Source organism: Mustela erminea, chromosome 7 (assembly GCF_009829155.1).
Source record: "Mustela erminea isolate mMusErm1 chromosome 7, mMusErm1.Pri, whole genome shotgun sequence".
NCBI classification, from domain to species: Eukaryota; Metazoa; Chordata; class Mammalia; order Carnivora; family Mustelidae; genus Mustela; species Mustela erminea.
In genome coordinates, this window is record NC_045620.1 from 26,935,128 (window position 1) to 26,954,149 (window position 19,022).

At 52.0% G+C, this 19,022-nt stretch overlaps 1 protein-coding gene across 1 annotated transcript; it reads left to right on the forward strand.

The window, feature by feature from the left end:
• The first annotated feature begins 4,900 nt into the window (after positions 1-4,900).
• On the forward strand, positions 4,901-8,264 carry SOX12 (SRY-box transcription factor 12). The gene has a single exon (XM_032351106.1). It carries the CDS (start codon positions 5,423-5,425, stop codon positions 6,374-6,376), a length of 954 nt encoding a protein of 317 aa, XP_032206997.1. The 5' UTR covers positions 4,901-5,422; the 3' UTR covers positions 6,377-8,264.
• Positions 8,265-19,022: the final 10,758 nt, after the last annotated feature.

A 19,022-nucleotide genomic window follows, 5' to 3' on the forward strand; every position in this document is an offset into this window, starting at 1 on the left:
CAGGTAGGAGAATGAAATGGAAGGAGACCTGGTGGGTGCAGGGCAGGTGCCCAGAAGAGAGGTGATGGTGGCCTGGCCCACTGGGTAGTGGTGGTCATCATCTCTTCAAGAACCTCACTGTCTTCTTATTGCAATCTATACAGAACGACTCAGTGGTAAGCCCAGCATTAAAAACCTATGGCCTACAAGATTCAGACATTGGGGCACCCATTTGAAAGGACTCAAGGTAACCTGTGTGCATTGATAACCTCCACATCTCAGTGGCAGGCTGGAGTTTTAGGTTTTATTTTCCAAAATTTTACCTTCTTCTCTGGGCTCCCATAGGAATTTGAGTGTATACTCCCGATAGAACACTGCCTTTTATTCACTCAATAAATATTTAATGAGCTCCTATTATGTGCCTCCTACTCTCCTAGGGATAGAGCCCTAAAACAAAACAGACAAAAATCTCTGCCCTCTTGGGTCTTATGTTCCAGTGGAGAGAAGATGGGCAAAAACCAAGTGAACAAATAAAATAATTCCAGAATGTGAAAACTGCCATGAAGCAAACAAAAAGATGGGCAAAAATGAAGACATCTGACAACATCGAACTTCGGACAAGATGTAGCTGAAAAGGATCTCTTCTGGGGCGCCTAGGTGGCTCAGTTGATTAAGCAACCAACTCTTGGTTTCTGCCCAGGTCATGATCTCAGGGTCCTGGGATTGAGTCCCTCCCTGGGCTGAGCATGGGGCCTGCCTGGTATTCTCTCTCTTCCTCTTCACCCCCCTCAATGCCCCCACAGGCATAAGGGTAGTGCATATGTTCCCTCTCTCTCTCTCTTTAAAAAAAAAAAAAAAAAAAGATTAAGGAAAGAAAAGGATCTCTTCTGTGCTGCTGGTGAAGAAGTTAATTGGTGCAACTGGGAAGTCTGACATCACCTAATAAAAGTTAGCATTCACATGTCCTCAAATGTGGCCATCACAGTTTCCATGATTGACTTCCAGGCACATATTTAGGATTGGTAACAGTAACACTCTTCATAAGAGCAAAACCTGGCAATAATCCAATTATCCATGGATGGGACAACAGATAGGAAAACTGTAGCATATCCCCACAATGGAAAATGAATCAGCCCCACAGGCGTGCAATACTTTAGGTGAATCTTAGCCCTGTAATACTGAGTGAGAAAGTAAATACCAGAATATTACATGCAGCATGATACCTTTTTGACAAAGCTAAAGGCAAGACAATATATTTTTAAGAAATCGTATTTTCAAAAGTAAGAGAAAGGAGAAATCGCAACCCTCACACACAACCCTCACACACTACTATGGTGCAGCAAGTCCACTGAGACAGAAAGTAGACTAATGTGGGGCACCTGGGTGGTTCAGTGGGTTAAGCCTCTGCCTTCAGCTCAGGTCAGGATCTCAGGGTCCTGGGATTGAGCCCCGCATCACTCTCTGCTCAGCAGGAAGCCTGCTTCCTCCTTTCTCTGTCTGCCTCTCTGCCAACTTGCGATCTCTGTCAAATAAATAAATAAAATACTAAAAAAAAAAAAAAAAAGAAAGAAAGAAAGAAAGAAGACTAATGTTTGCTTAGAGGTGGGGGTTAGAGTACAGGTAGAGGAGATGGAGGAGAGATGGATAACAAGCAGAGTTTCTTTGGGGGCTGATGAAAATAGTCTAAAATTGATGGTTGTGCAACTCTGTGTATATACCATTGCATCATATACTTTAAAGATTTTATTTATTTATTTGACAGATCACAAGTAGGCAGAGATGCAGGCAGAGAGAGAGAGAGGAGGAAGCAGGTCCCCACTGAGCAGAGGGCCCAATTCAGGACTTGATCCCAGGACCCTGGGATCATGACCTGAGCCGAAGGCAGAGGCTTTAGCCCACTGACTCACCCAGGCGCCCCGCATCACATACTTTAAATGACTGAATAGTATGGTCTGTGAATTATATCTTCATAAATCTGTTAAGAGGTTTTTTTTTTATTTTAAAGATTTTATGTATTCATGTGAGAGACAGAGACAGCACAAGCGGGGCAGGGGCAGAGGGAGAGGGAGAGGGAGAGGGAAAAGCAGACTCCCCACTGAGCTGGGAGCCCACTCTGGGGCATGACGTGGCGCTGCATCCCAGAACCTGGAGATCATGACCTGAGCCTAAGGCAGAATCTTAACCACCTGAGCCACCCAGGCACCCCATGCTCCCCCCTACTTTTTTTTAATGTAAAGGAAGTTTCTGGATAGACATTACCTCAAGCAAGGGAAGGGAGAAGGGTTGGGAAAGGAGTTCATAGAAGTTTGGTTACTGGCAATGTTTCGGTTCTTGTGCTGGTTGCTGATTTAACTGTTTTCTTTTTTATTTTTTAAAGTTTTTTTTTTTTTCTTAAGATTGTATTTATTATTTGACAGACAGAGATCACAAGCAGGCAGAGAGGCTGGCAGAGAGAGAGAGAGGAGGAAGCAGGCTCCCTAATGAGCAGAGAGCCTGATGTCGGGCTCCATCTCAGGCCCCCGGGATCATGACCTGAGCCAAAGGCAGAGACTTTAACCCACTGAGCCACCCAGGCGCCCCTGTTTTCTTTTTTGAAGACTTTATTTATGTATTTGAGAGAGAGGGAACACAAGTGGGGGAGGGGCAGAGGGAGATGGAGAGGGACAAGCAGAGCCCCCATCTAGCAAGTAGCAGGATGAGAGGCAGCTCAGTCCCAGGACCCTGAGATCACGACCTGAGCTGAAGACAGATGCTTAGTCCACTGAGCCACCCAGGGACCCCTTAGTTTTTATTATATTATATATAAATAAATACAAACATAAGGTGAGTTAAATATGGGCAGTGATGAAAATGTGCCACAGACAAGCGATTCTGTGCACCTGAGCTGCAGAATGGGGGGGCTACAACAGAGTGGTCAGGGCAGACCTCTCTGGAGAATCCACCTAAGCTGAGGCTAGAATAAGATGCGTCAGCCATGTGGGGATGGGGTGAAAATTTTTCCAGGCAAAGGAGAAAGCATGTACAAAGGCCCTAAGGTGGGCCTTCTGTGTTTGAGGAACATCCAGGAGGCCAGTACCCTGAAACCCTTAGAATAATAGAAGCCACCGAAAGGCCAGAATAAACCTTTGAGAGTTCTTAAGCACTGAAAAGATGGCCATGCCTTCATGTCATTTAGAATAAAACACCATCTTACATGGAAAAAGTGTAAAAGTGTTAGAAAATTCAAAAAAACCTTTAATTTCCCCATGATTACTTTGGATACCTTCCTTGAAATAAATACAATCACACCCCGCCATTTTTATTATGTTAGTGTCTCTACGTTGTTAGTGTCCAGAGTCCCAGATAACTAATATTTATTGAACATTTACTAGATATCAGGGACTTGTTCGCAGCCATTATCCCGTTTAACTTGTACAACAACCATATGAGGAAGAAACCGCTTTTTCCCACTTCAAGAAGGAAAGGGAGGCACTTGCATGCGAATAAAGTAATTCTGACTCTGGAGGATTGAGCTGGCCAAACTCCCATTCTGAAGGTTCAAACCCGGGGGATCTCCAAATCTCAGCGTCCAGCACATCTGCGGAAGAACCATTTGGTCGGAAGCAGGGCCTTCCCCCTCTGAGCGCCCTGTGCCTTTAAGAGTCGCCCCCTCCCTCCCGCCACGCTCCAATTTCCCTCCCGGGCACCCAAGAGCATCACCCCGCCCCCCGCGTCTGCAGAGCCGCACCTCAGCCCTTGCTCCCCGCCCCACAGCCTCCTGCTGGGCTCTGTCCCCACCCGCCCGGTGGTGGGTGAGTTCTGCCTCCAGGCTTTCACCCTCCACCCTCGGCCCCGCACAGTGCCCACTATACCCCAGCGGAATTCCACTTTAGAGACCCTGATCCCGACCCCTCCCAGCTTCTGATTCCCAGGGGCGAGACCTCAGCGCCCCCTCCCATCGCCCAGGCCCATGGCGCCGTGAAGGTGACCTCCCCCGGGGGCAGCACACGGCCCGCGGTGCCCAAGCGGGCTCACACGTGGTGAGTGGGGAGCGCGCAGCCCCTCCCCGCCACGCGCCTCGAGCATGCGTCGCGGACACGCCCCTTGGCCTAGCTCCGCCCCCGTGCCCGCGCACGCTTCTCCAGACTCCGGAGGGACGTCGCGCCCTAGTCCCGCAACCAGCTGGTCGCGGTGTGGGGTGGGACCTGGGATGGGACACTCCCCGCATCCTCGAACCTCTCTTGAGGACTGTGAAAAGCATAAAGTCAGCCCTCCTCGGGACCCTTGGCTGGAAGGCGAGATGCCCCAGCGAGATGCTCTGAGCTGGGAGGAGAGAGCTGGGACCACGAGCCCGAGATTCGAGCCCTATTCGGCTGCCTTCCTTGTTCCGAATCCGGGAAAGTGGGCGTCGTATTCCGTTCTTTCTCAGGACTCTTGTGGCGCCTCAAACGAGACTTTAAAAAATATTCATTGGATTTGTGACAAAAATCACTTGTCGAGCCCCTGTGTGGCTGGACCGTGTGTGTACTAGGCTGGGGCTACATTTATGAAACGAGGAGTCTGTCCCCTTGAAGAGCTTTCCCGATCCTGAGTCCCCTACATTCTGTTCTGGGATGGTCCACAACAGACCTCCAAAAGGTTTTGTTTTGGGCCTCCAAAAGAGGAGGGCGCGGAGGTCCCACCTGGCAGCAGGTGTCACTGAATAAGCTAAAAATTTCAAAGGCAACGTGGGGCGGAACAAGCTTTCGGAGGCAGATGGGAAGGGCGCTCCGCGTTCCCCCACCCTCCTTCCAGTCCCCAGCCTAAGAAAAGAAACCGACCTCATCCAACACCCTCCAACCCAGCCGCGAGACCGCCCCGCCCCGCCGCCCGAGCCCCGCCCCATCCCGGCAGCCAGCGATTGGGAGATGCAAATACCAGCTTCTCTGCCCAGCAACGGGTGACGCGCCGCCCGAGCGCGAGGCGTGGCCCGGCCGCAGCCCAAGCGGGCACCTCGGTGTTTACACGGGGCGGCCCCGCGCGCGCCGCAGCGGCCCGCAGACGGCGAGGGGGAGGGGTGGCGCGCGCGCCGGCGGGGCCGCGCGGGGAGAAAGACACTGGAAGGCGGCGGGGCGGGGAGCGGCGCGCGCGGGCCGCGGCGGAGCAGGAGGCTGCGAGGAGAGCCCGCGGGGGCCGGAGGGTGCGATTCCTCCGCCCCCGCAAAACAATGTGCAGCGTGCGGCAGGGCGCAACTTGCCGGAGGCGGCGGGGGCGCGCCGAGCCCGCCTGAGACCGCGCCGCTGACCTTCTCCCCCCGCCGTCCGTTGGGCCCGAGCGCCCAGCTCCTCGCTCCCCAGCTCGCGGGGGCCGGGCCGAGCTGCGGGGCGGGGCCGCCCCTCCGTCGCTGCTGCCTCCTCCCCCACCCCCAGCCGCGGAGGATGCGGACGGCCCCCGGCGGCGTCTAGCGGCCCCGGGCCCAGGCGCGATGGTGCAGCAACGGGGCGCGAGGGCCAAGCGGGACGGCGGGCCGCCGCCCCCGGGGCCCGGGCCGGCCGAGGAGGGGGCGCGCGAGCCCGGCTGGTGCAAGACGCCGAGCGGCCACATTAAGAGACCGATGAACGCGTTTATGGTGTGGTCGCAGCACGAGCGGCGGAAGATCATGGACCAGTGGCCCGACATGCACAACGCCGAGATCTCCAAGCGCCTGGGCCGCCGCTGGCAGCTGCTGCAGGACTCGGAGAAGATCCCGTTTGTGCGGGAGGCGGAGCGGCTGCGCCTCAAGCACATGGCGGATTACCCGGACTACAAGTACCGGCCGCGCAAAAAGAGCAAGGGGGCGCCCGCCAAGGCGCGGCCCCGCCCCCCCGGCGGTGGTGGTGGTGGCGGTGGCGGCAGCAGGCTCAAGCCCGGGCCGCAGCTGCCTGGCCGCGGGGGCCGCCGAGCAGCGGGCGGGCCTTTGGGGGGCAGCGCGGCGGCGCCCGAGGACGACGACGAGGACGACGACGAGGAGCTGCTGGAAGTGCGCCTGGTCGAGACCCCCGGGAGGGAGCTGTGGAGGATGGTCCCGGCGGGGCGGGCTGCCCGGGGACCAGCGGAGCGCGCCCAGGGGCCGTCGGGCGAGGGGGCGGCTGTCACCACCGCCTCCCCCACTCCGTCGGAGGACGAGGAGCCGGAGGAAGAGGAGGAGGAGGCGGCGGCGGCGGAGGAAGGCGAAGAGGAGACGGTGGCGTCGGGGGAGGAGCCGCTGGGCTTTCTGTCCAGACTGCCCCCCGGCCCCGCCGGCCTGGACTGCAGCGCCCTGGACCGCGACCCGGACCTGCCGCCCCCCTCGGGCACGTCGCATTTCGAGTTCCCGGACTACTGCACCCCCGAGGTTACCGAGATGATCGCGGGGGATTGGCGCCCGTCTAGCATCGCCGACCTGGTTTTCACCTACTGAGCCCACCGTCAGCGGGGCGCGCACGCCCCCAAACCAGCTGTTTACATACAGGAATCAGGTATTGGGGCCCCTCGGAGGCCGAGGCTGGCACCCCATCTCCCGCGCAGCCTCCCCCCTCCTAGACGTGCCCATCCCCCTCAAATCCAGACATGCCCCTCCCCCGCAGACACACCCCAAGGCAGCCCAACCCCCACTCTTTCCCTGACATCCAAGCCCCGCCCCATCTTGCCCCCTCCCGCACAGCCACCAGCAGCCAGCCCCCCTCCTCTACACCTCCTGTCCACTCCTACAGACCTGCACCCCTCCCCCACCTCGCACACGCCCCTCCTCGTGGCCGGAGGACACGCCCCTGCCCTTGCTCCTGAATCCCTCCGCCTTTGCCTAGCCCGCCTCCTCTCTTGTTTAGGGGGGCGCTGCGGCTGGGCGGCACCGCACGCTCCTCCCATGCCCCCCTCCTCTCCCTCGCCGAGCGCCGGGGCCCGCCCCCTTCTCGCGCATGCTTAATGCTTCTTGGGAGGAGGGGGTCAGTCCCAGTCGAACCGTACGCCTCTGTGGCCCGCTTCGGGAAGAACTGGGGCGGGTACTGAGCGATCCTGAGAAATTTTTTGATCCGGGAGCCGCGGCTTCCTTTCAACCCGACGGGGCGTCACTGCCTTAATGGGAGGAGCGCTAAGGAAGGGGGAGAAAGAGACTAGCTGGCCCGGAAGGATTTGGTTTGGAGCTTGGAACTCTCTCTGGTGGCATAGTCCCTTTTCCTTGCGGGCTTGCCCAGACTGAGGTGCACCTCCTCCTCCTCCCTCCCCCCCCACCCCCTGCCCATACACACCGCTAGGCTGCCTCTACAGTCTACCTTGGTCCCAGAAACCTCCCTTTTCTTTACCCCACCTGGGAACTGGGAATAGGGTCTTCATCTGGAACTGGACCACGAGAGGACTGCCCAAGAAAACTCCGAACCAAGGCATTTCAGTCTATCTGGGGACAGGGTTCTTGCTGCTCCCCACTCCACCCCCTCCAAGTGCCCCATCAAGTCAAAGGCACACTCGCAGTCTGGGCTCCTCCCTACGCCCACCACTCCTTTCTATCACTCGGGTCCTGTGCCCACAGTGACAGTATTCAGTGGGAGAAACTGAGGCACGTTGGTACAGGGTGGGGGGTGTTGAGACTGAGGCATGATAGCAGCCGGCGTGGCAAGAAGACCCCCACTTTTAAACAGCTGGCTTGAGAGAGACTAACGACTGGGCCAGTGAGACTGAAAGGAGGGTCAGAGTAGTAGAGGTCCGCCGTTTGCGCGTGTTTTTCCATGTGAAAACTCGGGATAGCGCTGCTGCCTGAGGAGGTTGTGTTCCGTTCCGGGGTGCCCTCGATGACCCTACCCCTCTTAGTCCTCAAGTCCCGCCCCTCCGGCCTCCCCACGCCCCCTTCAGCCCTCACTACCTGTATCTCACCGGCGTGTGTTCACCCTCTTGGGTGTGCACACACTCTCATTCACACACACACAAATCTCAGGAACAAACGGTCCCAGAGTCCTCTCGGACCCCTGCCCAGGGTCTCCGCAGGTCTCTGCCCCACGCGTTCCCGTCGCTGACAAAGCCACCAGCTGCCTCCTTTAAGCTTGGTGCTCCGGCTCTGGGCCTTTCTCGCGCTCTCTCTCTCTCTGTCTCTGTCTCTCTCTCTCTCTCTCTTTTTTTTTAAAGAAAAACAACAACAACAAAAAGACAATGAAAAAACCCAGAAAACGTCATGTGAGTGAAGAGATGTCACTGTCTGTGGTCTTGGAGAACTAGTCTAGTAGCCGAGGGGAGGGGTCCCTCTGATCTGGGGCACTGGCACCCACAGCAGGACTCCGCCAGTCTGATGCCAGGACTGAATAAAGTGTATTTGCCCCGACCTTGCCCTGTGGTTCTACATGTCTGTGCCTCTCCTCAACCCTCCCCCAGACAGTTTGCCAGAGGGAAGTCCATGTGACTTAGCACCGTGCAGGAAGAGTGGGGGTCCTCTGTCTCCCCCCCCCTATTTCAGGACTTCCTGTTCTTCATTAAGGATGACAAACTCATCCCTGCAGGGCCAGGCATGTGACATAAGTGACAGAGTCTGGGTAGACATGGGCTTCCTGACCAGCCTCAGCGGGGGGCAGCCACTCACCTCAGGCCAGTCGTGACCTTGTGGGAATGCAGCCCACGGTGGCCAGATTGTTCAAAAGAAGGTAGAAATCTGGATGATTCTATGAACATCTCAATTGCAAAATGAAAACTGACTCATAATATTTTTAAAAACAGGTGTGCAGGCATTACCTGGTCCAGGGGGGCCAGTTTGACCCTGCCCTTAAAGAGAAGTAGGAAGAGTCGGGCCACATTGTCTGGGTTCAAAAAGCCCGAGTACCACCACCCCTGAACACCTGTGTGACCTTGAGCAAATTCACTTCACCCTGACTCTTTTCATAGGATTAACATGTGAGAACGATTAACAGTAGCTGCTTCAGGCTAAAATGAAGTTTGAGGTCAGAAGTATTTAATAAGATGCTCCCTAAAGTGTATTACTCCATTGTCCAGAGGAGGAAACAGGCTCAGGGTGGCAAAGCAACCTGTAGGAGGGCCTACCAGCAGCCAAGGTCAGAGTCGGGCCCCACATTTTGGTTCTCTTCTTGTGGGTGCTGCCTCTCCTTCCCTATTCATAGATGGTGTTAGGCTGTCCTCTGGGTGGGGGGCAGCGATGGTGGGGTTGGTCCCAGTATCTGGCACATAATTGGCCCACAGTGTAATTTTATTAAATAACTAAAGAAGAGCAACGGGAGCCACAGTGATTCTTGTCCTTGAGATTCTTACCAGCATGTTTTGGAAACAGAGGAAGGCCTTTTAAAAAATTCTTTGTCGTTCCCCCACCCCCACTCCCAGTTCCTCCATTGCCAGTTCCGGTGAATTCCTAAGGTTGAACAGAGCCTGTTTCCCCAAGTAAGAACCAAGGTCAAGTGTACAGACCTCATCCAGAGAGGGTATTTGGGGACTGGGATACCCATAGACAATTGAAAAGAAGACTATAGCAGGTTTGGGAGTGCTGGGTGCCTACAGAAAGGGGGTCTGGTTGAGGGAGGTGAAGCTTCTGATTTAAAGCAAGAAGGCAAAAAAAAAAAAAAAAAAAGTCCTCTAGGATAGAATTGAGAAGGTGAGAAAGACAGAACTAGGTGCCACCAGAACCCCCTAGAAGGAGGGACTTGCCCAGCCATGAGAAGTATGGTCAGTGGATAGCCTCCCGCTGCTGAGAGCCCTTTGACCCAGGGCAGCCTGCATCCGGAGTCCCAGGGAGATCAGATCTCTAGACAAATGCCTGGCCATTTTGGTTCAGCGTTGGGGACTGGACAGACACTGACAGGCAGCGCCAGTGCACAACCTCCCCCTGCAGTCACTCACCCAGGGCAGCCGAGGCTCTGCCAGGCCTGCAGTGCAGTTTGACCCCTGTACCCAATCCTGCTTCCTCTTCTTTTCACAGGTGTTTATACCTAATAAATATCTTGCACCCCAGACCCCGTCTCAGCGTCTGTTTGGGGGGAACTCGGACTGCAAGGGAGGGGGTGAGGGGCCCGACAGAGGGAATTGGGTCACTGGCCCTGTACCCGCAGCGGGGCACTTCTGATGCCCCTGACCTCGGGACGGGTCTCTTCCCTTCTCCACACAGGCCGGCAGCCCCCACCTTAGGGCTGCTCCCTCTCCAGTGGGCATCAGTGAGAAACTGCAGCCTCTGTCTACATCACTGCAGATCCCTCCCCTGATCAAAGCTGGAGAGAGGGAGGGGGTCGGTCTTTTGCCCTTCTGAGTGCCGTGGAAGGGTAAAGTGCCTGGCCAGAGGTAGTCCTAGATCACGGTGGCATCTTGGGCGGTTTCCTCATATATAAAGTTTGGGAGGGGAAAGTAGGAACAGAATAGTTGAGAGACCATTTATTGTTACTTGGTTCTTTACATTTCAGAAGGAAATGGATTCTGACCTGGAAAAGGCAGGGAGAGACTTGCTTATGTGGGCTCTGGGGACACCTAGAGGCTGAAAGGAATAGGAAGCATTTGAGGGTAGGGGTGGGGTGTATCCCATTCCAACCTCACTGGGTTCCCGAGGTCATTGACTCATCTCCGTTGGATCCCAGACCTGGGCTATTTTTTTTTTTTTTAAGATTTTATTTATTTATTTGACAGATCACAAGCAGGCAGAGAGAGAGGAGGAAGCCGGCTCCCTGCTGAGCAGAGAGCCCCATGCAGGTCCTGATCATGACCTGAGCTGAGGTTAAAGGCAGAGGCTTTAACCCATTGAGCCACCCAGGCGCCCCTCAGACCTGGGCTATTTGAACCATCTTGTTTCCAAGGCTTTAAGAACACCTGTACACTGAGGTGTTGGTTATCTGTAGCCGGTAAAATGCCACAAATGTATCAGCCTGAAATAACACACATTTATTGTTTCAGTCTCTGTGCCCTGAATGCAGGCGTGCCTTAGCTGGGTTCTCTGCTCAGGATCTCCCAGGGCTGCATCAAGGTGTTGGCTGGACTGCATTCCGTTCTGGAACTCCGAGTCTTCTCCCAAATTCACCTGGTGGTGGGCAGAGTTCAGTTCCTTGGGGTCAAGGAACTGTGTTCTTCCCAACTGTCAGCTGGTGCCACTCTTGAATCCTGAGGGTCACTATCAGTGTCCTATCTTCCCAAGCTCTCTCACAGAGTGGCACTTTAAGCTCTTATTTACTTATTTATTTATTTACTTAGCAGTCTCTGTGCCCAGTATGGGGCTGAAACTCCTGAACCCAAGGTCAAGAGTCACATGCTCTAAGCCAGCCAGGTGCCCCAGGGAAGGCTCTCTTTTTAAAGGGCTCACCTGATTAGATCAGGCCCACCCAGGAGGTTCTCCCTTCTAATAAGCTAAGGCTCAACTAATTTGGGACCTTAATCACATCTGCAAAAATCCCTTCACTTTTGCCATATAATGTAACCTAATCACAAGAACGACATCATCCGTCATACTCACTGGTCTCTCCCACCCAGAGGATAGCAGGTTATGTGGATCATGCACACCACGGTGGGGGGGAATCTTGGGGCCATCTTAGAACTCCGCTTAACATAGCTGTGGATTCTCAAGTCCATATCTCCATCCTGATGTTGCCAGACTCTTCTATCTAGCTGCCTCCTCCTCATCTCCACTGGGATGTCCAACTGGCACCTTAAACTTGGCATGCCTAAATATGAATTCTTGTTTCTGTGGGGCTTCCAAGGCTGTTCCCCACTCCACATCTTCCCATCACATGTGACTTAAAGGCCAACAACCTGTTGGTCAGCCTTAGCTCCTCTTTTTCCCCATAGCTTCGTATCCCTTGTCCCTGTTGGCTCTACTTTCAAAATGTGTCCTGTGCCCTTATCACTTCTCACCCTTTCAATGGCCACCCTCACAGTCCCCCTCAATCTCTTGCCTGGTCTCCTGAACCAACCTCTCACTGGACTCCTTGCTTTCTCCTTTGCCTCAATCACAGTCTTATTATCCACAGCAGCCAGAGGAATCTGGTTAGCCTACAAATCAGACTATGTCCCACTTCTCAAAACCTTCCTCCGGTGCTCATCTCATTCAGACTAAAAGCCAAAGTCTTCAGCATGGCCTGCAAAAACCTATGTAATCTAGCTTGGGGCCCCCCGTGGGATTCATCGCCTATTGCTTTTCCTTCCCTTGCCATACGATAGCCACACTGGCTTCCTTGCTGTTTCCTAAAACTACCAAGCACATGCCCACTTCAGCCCTTCTGAACAGCCAGCCCTTTTCCTGTTCACTCTGCTGGAAGTGCTCTTCTCCCAGATACCCACATGGCTTACTCCCTCACTTCTGCGGCACTTGGCTCCAATGTCACTACCTCAAAAAGGTCTTCCCTGATCATTCTTGTAAAGTATTACACATAAACCCTTACGTTATCCCCTTACTTTGCTTTATTTTTCTTAATAGCATTTATCGCTGTGGTATTTATCATATACAGTTTCAATTTTGTATCTCTTTCTCTCTCTAATTAGTATATCAGCATCACAAGGAAGGAATGGCTTCTGGATTGGACTCCTTGCCTTAGCTCATTCAATCACTCCTTCACTCACCCAGTCAACAGCTTTGCCAGGCTCTGTGCTGGATGCTGGAGTACAAAGGTGAAAAAGACAGACATGGCCTGTCTTCACTGAACTTAACTCCCAAGGAGGAGAAAGACACATCAACAGAGGGATGCAAATGCACTGATGGAGATGGACAGTGGGGCTGGGGGCACACAGACATGGAGCAGGGCATGGTCAGGTCACTTCATGGAGAAGGTGATGTTTAAGCTGTGACCAAGACCTCAGTAGGTTGTTGTGATTTTAGAACATGGCTACATGTTCTTTGACATTCTTTCCATAAATTTCCTTCCTCTGGAGTCTGGGCTGCCTTTACAATCCACTCATAACCAATACAATGTAGCAGAAAGATGCTATAGGTTTCTATACTGAGCCACCAAATAAGAAGTCCAACACCCCTAAGATGGTCATGCAATGAAGAAGCCCAAAACAGGTGCAAAGCCTCCCCATAGGTGCTCCTGGTGATCCAGACCCCTCCTCGGGTGCCAGACAAGTGAGCAGAGGGGTCTCCGGGTGATCCTAGCCCCCAGTCATTCAAGCAGTGTCTTCCCAGCTGGAGTTCAGCCGTCATGGAGCAGAGACAAGCCACCCCCTCTTACCTGGTCTGAATTCCTGACCCATAGAGTCCATGGTTGTCCTGAAATTGTGGTTATTCACACTACTAAGTTTGGGGGCAGTTGGTTATGCAGTGGTTATCACTAGCACAGTAAAACTAAGCAGATTCAGATGAAGGGAAAAGCTTTCCAGACACCAGCAATGGCAAGTGAGAGGACTCCACAAGAGAAAGGGACATGGAAGGGAGCTGGCTGTAGGCTGGCGGGGGTGGTGGGGAGAGAGGAGATAGACTGGCAAGAACAGGAAGGGTCTGGAGGGTATTGGGACTTTGTCCTGAGTCTCTGTACTGCAGCCCATGGGCTCCCTTTTTTTTTTTTTTTTTTTTTTAAGATTTTATCTATTTGGGGCACCTGGGTGGCTCAGTGGGTTAAAGCCTCTGCCTTCAGCTCAGGTTGTGTTCCCAGGGTCCTGGAATTGAGCCCCACATTGGCCTCTCTGCTCAGCAGGGAGCCTGCTTCCTCCTCTCTCTGACTGCCTCTCTGCCTACTTGTAATCTCTGTCAAGTAAGTAAATAAAAATTTTTAAAAAGATTTTTTTTTAAAGATTTTATTTATTAATTTGACAGAGAGAAATCACAAGTAGACGGAGAGGCAGCCAGAGAGAGAGAGAGAGGGAAGCAGGCTCTCTGCTCAGCAGAGAGCCCGATGCGGGACTCGATCCCAGGACTCTGAGATCATGACCTGAGCCGAAGGCAGCGGCTTAACCCACTGAGCCACCCAGGCGCCCTTTAAAAAGATTTTATCTATTTATTTGGAGAAAGAGAACACAGCAGGGGGGAGTGGGAGAGGGAGAAGCAGGCTTCCCACCGAGCAGAGAGCCCAATGTGGGGCTTGATCCCAGGACCCTAGGATCATGATCTGAGCCAAAGGTTTAATGACTGAGCCACCCAGGTGCCCCTCATGGGCTCATTTTAATGATCTGTTTATTTATTTGAGAAAGAGACAGAGCGTGTGCACATGTGGACGCTCACGTTGTGGGGTGGACAGAGGACGAGGAAAAGAGAAACTCAAGCACACTCGCATCTTGAGCCTGGAGCTGACCCAGGGCTGGATCTCATGACCCTGAAATCAGGACCTGAGCAGAAACCAAGAGTCTGGAGCTTAATGGACTGTGCCACCCTGGTGCCCCCAAACCTGAGGGGTCTTTTGAAAACAAACATGACTGAGGCGCCTGGATGGCTCAGTTGGTTAAGTCTCTCACTCTTGGTTTCAGCTCAGGTCATGATCTCAGGGTTGTGAGATCATGCCTCATGGCCAGCTCTGCCCTCAGTGGGGAGTCTGCTTAGGATTCTCTCTCCCTCTCCCTCTGCCCCTCTCCCTGCTCTCTCTCTAAACATAATAAATAAATCTTTAAAAAAAAATAAAAGGGGGGCGCCTGGGTGGCTCAGTGGGTTGAGCCGCTGCCTTCGGCTCGGGTCATGATCGCAGGGTCCTGGGATCAAGTCCCGCATCGGGCTCTCTGCTCGGCAGGGAGCCTGCTTCCTCCTCTCTCTCTCTCTGCCTGCCTCTATGCCTACTTGTGATCTCTCTCTGTCAAATAAATAAATAAAATCTTTAAAAAAAAATAAAAGGAAAGAAAGAAAACAAATGTGACTACCTCTGGAAACCTTTCAGTGGCTCCCCATTAACCTCAGGATGAAGGTTAAGATTCTTGGCCTTGGCATTCAAGGCCTTTTACAGTTGACTTCTTTATTGTTTTTACAGTCTCTTCTTCAGCTACCAGCTCTGCCCTAATGCTCTGCCTCAGTCACGCCACTCCCAAAGACAATGTCCTCCTATGCCATTTTTCTTAGCTCTTGTTGAGAAATTAGAGGGAATCTGGACTAATCATCCTGCCTTTTGAGGCCTTGTTTCCCCATCTATACAGTTAGGTGGTTGGACCAGAAGCATTCAAGAGCATATCCCATCTGGCATTCAGGGAGCCTCTGTAAAGGAGGGGAAAGCTGCTTGCAGCCAAACCTGCCTCTCTGGCTTCTTTTAGGTTGCCTAGCAATGGATGCCAAACATCTCCCCCGTTCTAGGAGGTTTCTTAGCAACCCAGTTTCTCACCCTCAGTTGTTTTCAGGGTTTTCTGTTAACTAAATGAATGTTAAGTTCTGCTCTTTCTCTTCCAAGAAAATCTGCGGCCAAGGATCTCTTTGGAGTCCTGGATCTCATTGGCCAGAACTAATCACCTGGTTTTGTCTAACTTCAAGGGAACTGAGAAATGTATGTGATGCACATGGAAGTTTGGTGAGCGGTCTATGTCTCTACCAAAGTGTTTAAACAAAGCCTCTTGTGAGCAGAGGTCTGAATAAAGCCAGAAGCTAGCCATGCAGATATCTGGAGAAGGAGCAATAAAGCAGAGAAACAAGTACAAAGGCTCTGACACCTTGAGATAGGGGTTTGCCTGATGGGCTTAGTTTACTCAAGGATGCTGGTGTGGCTGGAGCAGTGAGTGAGGGAATGGAGGAAGAGGAGAACACGGAGGTAAGTAAGGTTGTGGGCAAAGGGCAATCACAGGTCCTAGTAAGAAGTGGTTTGGAGGTGCCTGGGTGGCTCAGTCAGTTAAGCATCTGCCTTCAACTCGGGTCATGATCCCAGTGTCCTGGGATGGAGTCTCACGTCGGGCTCCCTGCTCCAGAGAGAACCTGTTTCTCCCTCTCCCTCTGCCTGCAGTTCCTCCCGTTTGTGCTCGCTCTCTCGCTCTCTCTCTCTCTGTATCTGTCAAACAAAGAAATAAAATCTTAAAAAAAAAAAAAAAGAACTGGTTTGGGATAGTCATTGCTGCGTAACACACCATCTTTCAACTTAACAGCTTAACATTGTTCTATTATCTTTCACGATCCTGTGGGTTTATGGGATTCAGTGGGATAGCTCTTCTGCTCATGTGATGTCATCTGCGGTCTCAAGTGGGTGGACATGTCCGAGAGGACTCGCTCACACCATGCTGCCTGATACAGTATTTGGTGGTGGCTATAGGCTAGAGGTCTGGTGGGCACTGTCAGCTGGAGTACCAGCATGGGACCTCTCCATGTGGTTTGGGCTTCTTCGGCAAGGGGACTGGGGCCCAAGAGGGAGCTTTCCAGAAGTGAGTGTTCCGAGAGAAGGGAAGAGGAAGCTGGTCTTTTATTTTTTTTTAAGATTTTATTTATTTATTTGACAGATCACAAGTAGGCAGAGAGGCAGACAGAGAGTGAGAGAGGAGGAAGCAGGCTCCCCGCTAAGCAGAGAGCCTGATGTGGGGCTCGATCCCAGGACCCTGGGATCATGACCTGAGCCGAAGGCAAAGGCTTTAACCCACTGAGCCACCCAGGTGCCCTGGAAGCTGGTCTTCTTGAAAGCTAAGTCCAGAACAGACACAGCATTGCTTTTGCCATGTTTGGTTGGTTGAAGCAATGGCAGGGCCAGCTCAGGTTGAGGAGCAAGAAACTCCACCTTTTGAAGGGCAGAGTGAAAAAGAGTTTGTGGCCATCTTTAATCCACCACAGTTTTCTCCTTTTTTTTTTTTTTAAGCATTTATTTATTAGACAGAGAAAGATCACAAGTAGGCAGAGAGGCAGGCAGAGAGAGAGAGGAGGAAGCAGGCTCTCCACCGAGTAGAGAGCCCGATATGGGACTCGATCCCAGGACCCTGAGATCATGACCCGAGCCGAAGGCAGTGGCTTAACCCACTGAGCCACCCAGGCACCCCCAGTTTTCTCCTTTTGCCCTGAGTAAGATGAGATGTCATTAGAGGGTTTTGACCAGGGAATGAGACTCCTGTATGAGAATCTGACTCTTGATTTAAGGATCACTGTGGCTACAATGTAAAGAAGAGACCATTATGGGGCAGGGCAAAAACACTAGGTAAAAGGGCTTGGATGATGGGAGTCTGAGATGACAGTCATGCTCAAAGTAGGGCCCTGGCAGCAAGATTTGTCCCACTGACACCTGACTGTCCAATATGATGACCATTAGCGGCATGTGGCTATTTTAACTTGAGTTTAAAGTAATTAAGGTCAGGGGGCACCTGGCTGGCTCAGAGGGTAGAGAGTGTGACTCTTGATGTTGGGGCCATGAGTTCAAGCCCCATGTTGGACATAGAGCCTACTTAAAAATAAAGAAGTAAATAAAGTAATTAAGGTTAAATAAAATTTAGAGTTCAATCATCAGCCTCACTAGCCACATTTTAAATGCTTAATAGCCCAATATGGCCAGTGGTTCTGTTCAGAGAGCACAGATCTAGACCATTCCCACCTTTGCAGAAACTTCTGTTGGATAGCACTGGCTTAGTAAGCCTTCTCATCTCTTACAGCGTTCTACATCTAAAATGTTTAACTACAACATCCCACACTCTGACCTCAGGCTCCCTTTCTTCCCATATACCTATTTTGGGACTTCATTGAGCTCCTCCGTCTGGAATTCCTGCATCTTCTCCAGATCCATCTGCTCTCTTTCTCAGCTGCCTTTGGCATCCTTCCCCACTGAGCCAGGATCCATCCTGGGATTCATTATGGGATCTGTCTTCTCCTCTGCATTCCCATTCACCCCTCCTTTCTGCCCCACCTGTCCTGGAGAACCCCCTCACCCAAGAACCGGAGTGCCAGCAGCCTCCTTCATTCCCATTTCTCCTGACACTGCCAGAGAAAGTCACAGCCATGCACACCATTGCCTCTACAGATCATGGCCTCAGAGCCATCAGAGCAAATTCAGATTCTGCTGAATCGTGACTGAATGACCTCAGGTGGGTGACCTCAGGCAAGTGACCTCATAAGGTTATTGAGAAGATAAATTACGCTGGCACCTAGTAAATGCTCAGTAAGTAACATCTGTTACCACCACCATCATCATCATTATTGATTATTCCGAATTTTGACCACATTTTGAAAAGATTGTGGAAAAACTTACATAACATAAAATTGTCATTAGTGATGGTACATGCACAGAATTATGCACCCATCACCACTATCTAGTCCAGAATATTTCTATCACTCTAAAAGGAAACCCATAAAGCAGTCATTCCTCATTCCTCCCTTCCCCCACCCCGTAGGAAACACTAATCTGTTTTCTGCCTCTACGGATTTTCTGACTCAGGCTATTTCATCTATATGGAAACATACAACATATGGCCTTTTGTATCTGTCTCACCACCCTTTTTAATCCTCCTGTTGAACTAAAACCTTTCTCTTCTTTTTCTTTTTTAATAATTTACATTTAATTGCTACACCCAGCGTGGGGCTCAAACTCACAACCCCAAGATCAAGAGTCACATGCTCCACCGACTGAGCTGGCCAGGCACCCCTAAAACCATTCTTTCTTAATAGATGATTCTTCTTGTTTTTCTCCAGAGCATTCAATTTATCAGATGTCTTGTCATTCAACTCCCTGCCCTCCTTACCTATAAACTAATGCACCAATAATAGCAGTAGCAACAACAATCATTTGTTGAGGTCTGACTCTGTGCCAAGGTGCTTCACTAAGGGTCTTCGATGCACATCTCATTTCACTCTGATAAATCCTCTGAGAAGCAACCACTAATCTTATCTCTATTTCGTGGTCAGGGAAACAGAGGCTCAGAGAAGTTAAATCATGCAAACAGTGAGTGGCAGAACCAAGATTCAAACCTGAGTCTGTTTCAGGCAGAGTTCAACACATAACCACCACACTGTATCTCTTCTCAGTGGCCACCTTCCCTCCTTCCCCTGGGTCTCAGAGGATACTGGATCCTTCCTGGGCTGGCTCAAAGCCCATCCCTCCTGTACACTTGACCTCATCCCTTCCCATCGCCTCTGGAACCTCTTCCATCCCCTCTCCCATTATTATCAGAGCTGAACCTGATTCAGACAGTTCCGGACTGGAATCATCTGGTTGCTTCTTCACTTGTCTGATGCCTAAACTGGGACGACTCAAAGGCCAAGCCTAACTGGGACAGGCAACTTCTTATGGGCTTCTCCTGTAGTTCAT